This window comes from Magnolia sinica, chromosome 18 (assembly GCF_029962835.1).
Source record: "Magnolia sinica isolate HGM2019 chromosome 18, MsV1, whole genome shotgun sequence".
NCBI lineage: Eukaryota > Viridiplantae > Streptophyta > Magnoliopsida > Magnoliales > Magnoliaceae > Magnolia > Magnolia sinica.
In genome coordinates this window covers 17,680,136-17,691,544 of record NC_080590.1, presented here as the reverse complement: position 1 = coordinate 17,691,544, position 11,409 = coordinate 17,680,136, and the positions used below count along the sequence as shown (strand labels likewise).

The following is an 11,409-nucleotide window of genomic DNA, read 5'->3' as shown; positions in this document are numbered from 1 at the left end:
CATTACAATGGGAGACTTGCAGCAGAGCTGGTGGAACCTGAATGTGGTAGATCCATGACTCCAAACTACGTATGGCAGGTTGATGCATCAATCAGGACTGTCCATTTAGCGGAACTTAGTATGGATGGAAGATGGTTCAAGCTACACATAGGTCTGATGATCCTAACCTTCTAAAAGTAGGAATTCAGAGTGATGCTAGCAAAGGAAAATGATCGACTATCAAAATTAAATGCCTGAAAATGATGAAAATTGGTGCGTTAGATTGTCAGATAGACTTGATTTTCAAAACGTAGGCCCTACGTTATGAGTCCCACCTGATGGACACTCCCGATTGAAACATCGCCTGTAACATAGAGAGATGGCTCTACCGCATTCCGGTTCTTCTGAATCGACCTTGTTATTATCTATACCCTACAGCGGGGCAATGAGACAGCGCTGATAGTGTTGGATCTTATCCGAAAGGAGACTTTTTGCCACTTTCGCGACTTAGGATCCAGCATGTGTCCCACCCACAGAGGCCCACATACTGAGAGGGTCTGATAATATGAACCGTCCATATTCTTGTTACTACCATAAATAAATATCTCACGATCCCTATTTAAGTAACGATATTTTTGCAGTCAAATGACAGCCATTTAAAATGAAAGTAATCAATTTTGATTGTTTAAATTCATCCACACATAGCGATGGTCAGAATCATCCATTCAGTTTAAGTTCGTGGCATGTAGACCATAGAGTCATAATATTGACGGTTCTGATAATCGGACCAGTCAGCCTGTGGTCCCCAGAGGACGGCCACACACGCTGGATCCTATGTCGCGAGAGATGCAGAGCCAACTCATTAAAAAGAAAGAGGAGGCACCCAAATGGAGAAAAATACGGTCAGATTTCAATCTGATTAGACTTTGCCAGTGGGCCCCGAAATGTAACAAACGACTGACTCCAGATCGGCGTCTGACCATATTGGAGCCCTACATAACAGCAGATTCTTCTCATGTTCTTCTATGGGGAGTAATTTGATACTCTGGAGAGTCCGATGGTTCATACACGTGCATTAGGAAGTGTGGAAGTGGCATACACCTAACTCCAGCTACACCCGTCCAAATCATGGGACCATCTGTAGATAGGTCGTCCACTCAAATGAAGATTGATTGAAGGATCTCAACCTCAGATGAATAGATGACCGTTTCCCAGCTGAACCATCCATGAGATTTCTAAATATAGGGAGACGATCAGCACATCCATCATCGTGATCTTGCGCTTATGAGCCGTCTATAGTGGGTCCCACGATCTGGATGGTTCAAATCGAGTAACATGTACGGCACGTGCATAATATCTGAATGTATACGTGCGGAACGTCAGAAACTGCGAAAGCATAAACTTCCTTGCTTTTACTTCAAACCAGCCGGGAAGAGCGCAAGATTCCAAAGCCCATCCAAACAATCCGAAGCGGCAGCCATGAGGGGTGGGCCCCATCAGATAGTGACCCTTGAATGCGATCCAAACGCAAGCAGACGAGCAGCCTCTTCCGTTGCTCTCCATCCATCCCTCATCTATCCATCCATCCATCCACATACCTCCATCATTCATCAGCCATAGCGTCGGGATTCGAGCCAAAAGCCGTTTCCGATTCTTCTAGACAGATATATTCATGACTGAGTTTCGTGAAAACCGGAATTCCTCTGGTGGGTAGGTAGGCAGGCAGCCATGTTCGGTTCGGGGATGAATCTGATCACGACCGTGATCGGCTTCGGGATGAGCGTCACGTTCATCATCTTCATCTGCACGAGGCTCATCTGTGGAAGGATCCGCTCTGTCGATTCGAGGGCCGCGACGCCCGCCTTCGAGACAGAGCTGCGATTTGAGGTGAGTAGCTGGAAATTCAGTCCTCAGTTATATACACCTCTTCGTCTTATAAATTTCAGCTGAACTGATCTACTTGGATCTATTCATCTGAGTCCATCGATGGGAATTCATTATTAAACAGATCCTGTCCATTTGACATTTTATCGTTTTGCATGTGTTAGATCTGTTTCGCTTGCTGGTGTCATGAAAAAATCATACCTAACTTATTGTGTTTCGTGGGAATTACATTTTCGTCGAAGAATTAAACCAGAAAACAGAGAGAAATAGATAAATTGCCTGAATTGTGGCGACGTGCTTATCATGCATGACTTTTCAATGGCCTGCATTGCTCTTGGACTGAGATCTTGTTCTCTCAGAAACGATCGTAGGTCGCGTTTTGGAGTTACCGCAGATTGAATTTCAGTTGGATATGTCAGTTGCTCAGCTTCAATTTAAGCTAAATATCCTTTTGGAGTTGTACAGAAAAGAAAACCCAAAACAAGAAAGATTTTATTTTGGCGTAAACGCGTCCGGATGCTTCTAACCCAAGATTTACAAGAATGAGGGTGACCATTAACATGAGAAGATGGCCTTCCCATCTGCGAAAATTCTTCACTACCCAAATGTTCTAGTTACCCACAAATTGGCCAGATGTGCATCCACAGCGTTGGTGCGGTCCACCGTGTTTTGGGCTAATTCCCCTGCCCATTGTATGGCAGAGATAACGATTTCCAATATTTGATTGGCAATGTGATCATAAGCATGCATTATTGGTTCACTCCATTGAAATTAGTTCTGAAACTTTGATGTTGTGTGAGAGAGATGAGATCTCCCCTGCTTGTAATGCTCATGAATGTTGTATGAATGGTTAGTGGAAGTTCTTGCGGGGTTCTTTATACATATTCTTCAAGTGATTGCACATCTTGGATAACATGTTTATGATATATCGAGTTCTTTTATTAATTGTTTTTACCGTTGACAACATAATATGGTCAGTCCGAATGTTGTGTACTGTGAATTATACTAATCGCGAGTCATTTCTGCATGCTTGTTCCCCAATTGTGTATGCTTGTCCTATACCCAAGTGTAGAGGCAGCCTTGGGGCCTGTTTGGATGTACCCCAAAATGAGAATGGGACAGAAAACACAGCCTGGCTTGGACTCATGTTGCAGAGGCAGAGCCGTTTGGCACATCCTGCAAAATGGGGACGGCGTTATGTTCTCAGTGCTCGTTCCCACAAATTATGCCCCAAAATAAGAGTATAATGATTATAGCCTGTACGCATTGCTATCGAATTCTCATTCCTGGCATTGGATGCACAGTTCCAACTGCATTCTTACGTCTGCCAAAACTGGTATTCAGTCAACTAGCATGTTTTCAAGTTGCTATCTTATTCCTTGTTGAAATGAAATTCTTAATTGCAAAATCCTTTCTATCTTAAGTTCTTTGATGTTCAATGCTGTCATGAATGAAAAACAAGTCTTCGTAATCCTTTTCATCTATTAATCTGATTTCCTTGCTTATCCAATCATCTTTCAAATTCTATGGTTTACAGCGAGAGCATGTGATCAATGGCCTCGAACCAGTAGATGTTGCTGCATTGCCCACAATGAAGTTTGACAGAGAGGCTTTCCCTTCAAGAGAAGACGCACAGTAAGTGTTGCCATATCCTCTATTTTCGTTCTCCCTTTCTGTAATGTTTCTTTATTTTGTTTGTTTTCCTTTGTTGTTTGCTATTATTCTGTTTATCTCTGGTTATATGACATTTCGTGAGAAATGGTTGGGTTTTTTGGTGGCTCTATGTAGTTAGGCTAAAATTGTCTCCTTGAAGTTCAAATTAAATGAGCCATCTGTTCCACCATTTCATCAGTGTGAACCAGGCACGTGTCTGGTATTTCTGAGCTGGGCATCAAGTCAGCCACACTGTGAATAATCTACAAAACCAAAAATCATGCTTGTTCACTTATCAAACAGACCTGCTATGCACGTTGAATGGACTTTTGGAAATCCTTTTAAACTGTCAATTTTTTTTGTTCATGTTTAGGTGCACACACCCAACACGCACACACATTAAATGGCAGATGAGACATGCAGCATGTACATACTTCCATATGAGCGTACAAGGTTTATGTATGTGGATTGATCTCTATTTAATTTTTCCTCATGGGTGAGTTTAAAACTGAGTCAGAATCCTCCTTTTTTTTTTGGTTCATGTTTTCCAAATTCTACTTCTGGAACAAAACTTAAGTCACACCAATTAGATTATCCTAGGCTTCGTTTGGAAGATTTTTTCCATTTCAATGGTGAACATCAGTTGTACTTTTTCCTAAACTACCATTTCCAATCATCAGGATTCCTAGAATCAGTGGCTAGGATCATCCATGCTAGGCCCAATGGATGAAAGGTCCAGATTACCTCTGGATCCTCCCTCATAACTTTCTGAAACTGAAACCATGGATTGAAAAGGAAGAAACAGTAGCTGTACCATGTATGCATTTCTGGTATTAATTATTCTTCTTTTTTTCCCCCTTCTACAGGTGTTCGATATGCTTAGGCGAGTACGAAGATAGAGAAATATTGCGAATTATGCCGACATGCGGTCACAATTTTCATCTCACATGCATAGACACATGGCTTCAAAAACAATCGACTTGTCCTGTTTGTCGTTTGTCATTACAGGATTCTTTTGAAGACAAACACATGATATCTCCCATTTCCAACACGACTCTTCAATCCTTGGAGAGTCCTGAGGTTGCGAGCGACCGCTCTTATCAGTGGCTACTACCTAACCAAGAGCGATCATCGGGCAGTGTAAGTAACCAAGAGCAGCGTGGACCTGTAGCCCAAAACTCCGAATCTATACATGCTAGAGAAGTACAAATGAGATAGCGAAAGAGATTATAAAACTCTGAACTAGTTTAGGAAGTAGGGTATGGTCACTGTGGCTTGATATAGCATGAATACTATGTAGATCGTGATCGCTGATAGTAGTGAGAAATCTTTCTTTCTTTCTTTTTCTTCTTCTTCTTCTTCTTCTTCTTCTTTTTTTTTTTTTTTTTTTTTTTTTTTTTTTTTAATTTAAATTTAAATAATGGGTGGGATTGGGGGAAATTCCATAGATAATGTGTGACACGGTTGAAAATTCAAAAACTGTTTTGTAATGATCCGCGATCTATTTAGTACAGGCCTATTACAAATAGCATTCTGATACAATTTTGGAAGTTCAGTTCTTGTTTTGGAATCTAGAGGGGCAAGGATATGGAGTTCTTATGCTGTAGATGTAATGTGTTGCGAGCGCTAAGTGTCTTAGGGTATGTATGGAAGTCCCTCCAAAAAATGGGTGTTTTTCCACCAAAATCACATTTCATTAGATTTCAAGCAACGAAAATATTATTTTGGTGGTGGAGAAGTGGAAAATGGACAACTCACTCATTCTGCTTTCATTTTCTGCACCACCCCATGACTGATAACTTTCAACTTCTGTGCTGCTCCAAGCTCAGTAAGCTCTAAACAGAAATCACACCACTGAAATATTCAATCAAATGTTGGTTTTGGGCGACTTCAAAATTTCAATACGAAACATTTCACAACGATCTGGGATCTTCTGCTCGTATGGTCTCCGAGAAGTAAAAAAAACATCCCCAATGTCGAAGAATTAAATCCCAATTTTCTTCCAAAAAGGTACATTCTAAAAAATTGCTTGAATCATCTTCAAATATTCATCTGCATTTCTACTGTATTACTTCAAGAATCAAACAGCTGAGTTGATCACAGTGATTAGAAACAACAAAGCATCCAATTAAAACCAATCTCTATCCTTGAAAGTTCCAGGAAAACCACCTATTGGCTGAAAAGGCGAGATAAAAAACTGAAATCTATACAAACGATAAATGAAATCAGACACCTTATACCACATAAAAATAGTACATTTTCCATGGATGGATCCTTAAAAAACAGATGAAAGACTGGATACCGCTTTGTCCGGTTCCATCAGTTTTAGGAATGGAGATGGAGACGCCAACACCACAAACCCCCACATCTTATCCGAACCACATGAATGAGGTCCACAACAGAGTCCACAACCCATAAAGATACCCACGGAGTTTGTTGTTTCAGTTGCCAGCATCAATATCCCACCGTTGCTAAATAGGACAAACGGGCCTACACAACGTTAAAGATTTCCGTTGGATGCTATGGCAAGGGTACATATACATTAATGCGAAAACGATGGTGATACGTAAGATTTCGTACGAGCAATGGCAGGGATGTTATGATCACATGGCCCACTTCTGGGTTTGAATCTTTATCAGCTCTTGTTTTGGTACCTGCATTGCAGCAATAATGTTGTGAAGCCTCCCACTAGGGACGAAGATTGGGTACTAGCCCCGCCTGTGCCGGGCCTGGTACAGGCTGGGGCTCTTGAGGGGTCATCGTGATGTATGGGTTTTACCCACACCGTCCATCCATTTTTTCATATTATTTTAGGGTAGAAGCTAAAAAATGAGGCAGATCTAAGGGTCAAGTCAACCAATAATGGGGATTAAATGGCTACTGTTGAAAATTTCATCGGGGCCACAGAAGTTTTGGATCAAGCTGATATTTTTGTTTTCCCTTCATCTAGGTATATGTGACCTTATGAACAGGTTGGATAGCAAATAAACATCATTGTGGGCCCTACCAAGGTTTCAACAATAGGCACCATTATCACTGCTGTTTCCTGTGGTGTGGTTCACTTGAGTCTTTTGAGTTTGCTACTTTGAGTAGCATGGTGGGCCACACATCCCTAATGCAGGTGGTGTAGGCTAATGCAAGAAATTCTTTAATTTTTTTAAAGAGAGATGATTATTCCTTTGCTTCTCAATTTATGTGAATAACGGAACATTGATGAATATTTAGAAAGGCATTTGGAAAGGCATTTCAGAAATGGATTTGATTTTCACTCTCTTCCTGTCATTTAAAGAAAGGAAGGAATCCAGAGAATAAATTTTTTTCGGTTGCTGGATCTATGTTGGATTGATCAATGCTTGATATTCCATATCCTCGTTACTAATGAATTCTAGAGGATCTTGGGTCCCCTTTTTTTTTCTTCCTTTTCTTTTCCTTTTTTGTTAGCTTGTTAGTAGACCCACTCTCACTTCACACTCCACTGTTAGCCACCCTTACTAGGGAATCGATACCAAGACCTCAGTGTTGAAATAGGGTTTCTGTCACTCAGTCTACCACTTGAGCTATGGATCAGGGTGTAAGATCTTTGGTCCCTTGTTAAAAAACTAATTTTTGTTTACGAATGATGTAGGACAATTAACCACTTATTCTAAAAGCTTAAACAGTTAGAGTATGATGAATTAATCCCTTTATCTCATAGCCCAGGCCCTATATCTTATGGGTTAGGACTTCGGCCGAACCCTCCCTCTCGTGAGCCCCAAATCACATGGGTTGCCCACCTCGAATGTATTCCCACATCCCACGGGGCTACCCTACTCTAGCTCGGTGTGAAATGCCCTTGCATTAATCACCCCTGATAAGGAGTCTTGAACACAAGACCTCCCCCGTGGGCTCCAAATCACATGGGTCACCTACCCTGAGTGTATCCTTGCATCCCACGTGCTACCCCACTCGAACCCTATATGAAAATGCCCATGCATTAATAAACCACATATTATGTAACCAAATTCAATTCTCTCTTACTACATTCCTTAAAAAAATTTGATCCGTGCTCATTCTTCCCTCAACTAATGAAGAGATCTTAGCAAAATTGTCACATTTGAAATTGAACATAAATTTGTAAAGAAACATTCCACTTATTTTTCAAGAAGAGATGGGAAACATGCTGAGTATCATTTGATTGAATAGTTGTCTTATTTCATTCTTGTTGTTTTAAAAAACCCTCTATTTCAATTAGTTATTTTTTTAATGAAAAGCAAATGTGAGATAACAAATCAAGTATTTCATTAAGAATTTGAATAGTTGTTCCCCAATTCAAGTTGATTATGTTTCGCTTCTTCCTCGGAAAAAGACAAACAAAGAATTCCTAATCAAAGTCATTGTGAACGGATCACCCGTATAAGATATAAAAAGAAACTCTAGATATTTAATCTTTTTTTCTTTGAATAAGATCTAAATTTCAATTACAGTTTCATTTGATATCTTATTATTAGAATCTCTCTCTCTCTCTCTCTCTCTCTCTCTCTCTCATTTGATATCTTATAATTAGAATCTCTCTCTCTCTCTTTTCGGATCTATAAAACAACTCTTAGAGATCTTTTTTTCTTTTAAAAGATACAAGAGATAGTCAATCAACTTATTGATATTGGAAGCCCAAAAAGCTTCTTGCAATGTATCATTTCTTGATCCAATGGAATCACAAGTACATGAAGAAATCACATGCCCTGCATATAGACAATAGCCCAGACTGGTGTTGTCGGTAAAAAAAGGAAAAAAAGAAAACAATCCGTATTCATTTGTTGTCACATGTGCTTGATTGGGCCTATGGACAGAGGTCACTCATCAGCACGGACTATCCATTTGGTGGCCCCAACGTGAATTGACCATAGTCTAAAATTTCTATTATCAGATGACCCTGAGCATTTGATCAGAGCGTCCCACTGAATGTTGACCTTTTATTCTCTCTTTGGAACCATTCATTTTTAGGCTACTGATTGAATATTGAGTATTGCTTGACTAGGGAAAATCATGGGCGATAGTCAATCCATGATCCACCCCACCAAAGGAACGGTGCAGACAGTGTTGTGGTCATAGAGGATTGAGGATAAACATATGATATCAGCATGATATAGATGATTCATCCATGGATTAGCCATAGCTTGCAAACGGAATTGGTTACCGCTTACAGTATGATCAACTATCATTTTTCTGCAAAATGAATGAATAGAGAAAAAAGAAAGCAGTATTTTACTTTTAAATGGCCAGACAATTTTCAAAGTGAATGACTTATTTCAAAGGGAGTGGCTGATTAGGTATGGACATGGGTCTCACCAAACACTCTGTTCATAGATAAAGCCGCAGAGCATATTTGAAAGTTGTTCCAGAGACTCTTCTGACATCACGTAGAGCTGGCTCTGCTCCCTATTTCAAAGTAGGCTGCTTATGTGTCTTATATTCACACTATCTATTTTACCAGCTCGTTTTAGATCCAATTCTCAAGTGGACCACACCATAGAAAATAATGGTGATTGGTCATCAATAATGGATTGCAAGAGTTTTGAGTCAAGTTAGATATTAGTATTTTCCTTTCATTCAGGTATGTGGGACGTAATCAACAGTAGGAAAAAAAATATATTATAGAGGGACTGAGAAAGTTTTTAATGATGGGTGTTTAATCATCTCTGTTGACTATCTAAGATTTGGATCTGCTTCATTTTTTAGATCATGACCTAAAATGATCTGGCAAAAGAGATGGGTGGCATGGCTATAAGACACAAACATAACAGTTGCCCCACAATCAGTAATCCACCGACCATGGTGGATCCGGGATCCATCGATGCCGCGTCCCATTTCAAAGGACAGTTCTCCGTGGAATGGTTATTATTGTTTAATTGGAATACAGCTTTTAGCCGACAGCCCGTCTTAGATGGGTTCCACAGGATGAGTGGTCCACATCATGCTATAATCGTGCGGGTGGCTCCAACCACAGAATTTCGACCAATATCGAACGGTTAGGATGTTTTAATACAGGAGTTTTATGGCGCAAGCCTTATATGAAAGTTTGCTAAGCCCGCACGTGTGTACAAGGCATCTCATCTACACGGGACGCCGATTGCATAGTGAGTCACTGACACTGCCAGTACCCACTCCCTACCGGACAGTGCTCCCTGGATCCCACCATAATATATACGTTTCATCCATTCATCCATTTGCATAATTATTTTAGGAGGAAAAAAATAATCAGATCCAAATCTCAGGTGGACCACACCACAGAAAAACAGTGATTATTAAATGACCACCATTAAAATCTTCTCAGGGCTCACTGTAAAATTTATTTGACATCCAACCTGTTCATCAGGTCACACAGACCTGGATGAAGTGAAAAACACATATATCCGCTTGTTCTAAAACTTTGTGGCCCTAACAAGTTTTTAATGGTGGGAACACCAATGTTTTCTGTGGTGTGGTCCACCTGAGATTTGGATCTTAGCTAGAAAAATGAATGGACAGCGTGGCTATGGCAGTGTCCGTGTGCAATCCGCGTCCGTCTACACACCGCTGCAAGTGCCAGCACGTCGCACAGGGGCTGATCCAACTCTTCATCTGGTGGGCGCCGCTGTTTTGGTGCTTGGGCACAAGCATCAGGTCCACCGGCTCAACACCTGCTCAATAATTTACAAAAGAAATTGACGGATGGAAAAAGCTTTCGTAAAGTTGTTCTAAGCCGCCCGCCTATTTCTTACATTGTGGCCCACATGACTAGCGTTCTGGACTAATTTCCAGGACTGCTCGTCTACATACTGGGAAAAACGTGATGGACGGCTTGGATCCCATGATCAGATACCAGCTAGCACATCTGATGGCGTGTACATGAACTGCCTTATCTAAGCCATCAGCCTATTTCTAACATTGTCGCCCACATGACCATCAGTCTGGACTGGTTTCCCGGATAGATGGTCTACATGGTGGGACACATGTGATGGACGAATTGGATCTCATGATCAGATACCAGCTAGCACATCTAATGGCGTGTGCATGAACTGCCCTCTCCCTGCCCATGGCCTTAGCAAAACTTCATCTAATGAACGGTTTGGATTAATAAACATGGTCCACGTGTTCGCAGTTACTAATTTTAATAGCCGTTAAACCCGGACGCAAATTAGCTACTGCACCGGACAGTAGCGAGTCTCGCTACTGAAGTAACGTCACCACGTTCTTTGGGCCCCAATATGATGTATGTGTTGTATCCACACCATCCATCCATTTGGAGAGATCATTTTAGAGTATGAGCCAAATAACGAGGCAGATGCAAAGTTTAAGTGGATCCCACCACAGAAAAGAGTGGGAACAGTGACGCCTACCGTTGAAATCTTCTTAGGGCTCTACCATTATGTTTATTCGAGACCCAACATATTTATAAGTTAATACAGACATGGAATAAGAGAAAAAATAAATATTAACTGGATCGAAAACTCCTATGGCCCAAAGAAGTTTTAATGGTAGGCGTTCAATCCCCACTGTTTTCTGAGGTGGGGTCCACTTTAGTTTTGGATCTATATCATTCTTTGGATAATGCAATAAAATGATCTCTAAAAATGGATGGACGGTGTGGATACAACACATACATCATGGTGGGGCCCACAGAACGTGATGACGTCACTTCAGTAGGGATACTGCTACTGTCGAGTTCAGTAACAAATCCGCGTCCCGTTAAACCCACTAAGAATCAGTCTATATATAGAAAGACGACACACGACTGGATGTGTTCTGGTACCAGCTATATGCAGACGTGGCAACTGCACGCAATGCGTGTGTGGCCACCATCCGCGAAAACCCCACGGTTTTCCCTTTCCTTAAATACCAAATCAAATCAAATCCCCTCCCTCCACATTCACTCTC

The 11,409-nt window shown here is 41.0% G+C and overlaps 1 protein-coding gene across 1 annotated transcript; it reads left to right on the top strand.

Moving 5' to 3' along the window:
* The first annotated feature begins 1,427 nt into the window (after positions 1-1,427).
* On the top strand, positions 1,428-4,862 carry LOC131233748 (putative RING-H2 finger protein ATL62). The gene is made up of 3 exons (XM_058230531.1): positions 1,428-1,866; positions 3,401-3,498; positions 4,383-4,862. The coding sequence occupies exons 1-3, from the start codon at positions 1,708-1,710 to the stop codon at positions 4,732-4,734; spliced, it is 609 nt and encodes a 202-aa protein (XP_058086514.1). The 5' UTR covers positions 1,428-1,707; the 3' UTR covers positions 4,735-4,862.
* Positions 4,863-11,409: the final 6,547 nt, after the last annotated feature.

Coding starts and splice junctions, on each gene's coding strand:
- LOC131233748 (XM_058230531.1), top strand. CDS start 1,708: ATGTTCGGTTCGGGGATGAATCTGATCACGACCGTGATCGGCTTCGGG. Junction 1,867..3,400: donor AGACAGAGCTGCGATTTGAG/GTGAGTAGCTGG, acceptor TATGGTTTACAG/CGAGAGCATGTGATCAATGG. Junction 3,499..4,382: donor CCTTCAAGAGAAGACGCACA/GTAAGTGTTGCC, acceptor CCCCTTCTACAG/GTGTTCGATATGCTTAGGCG.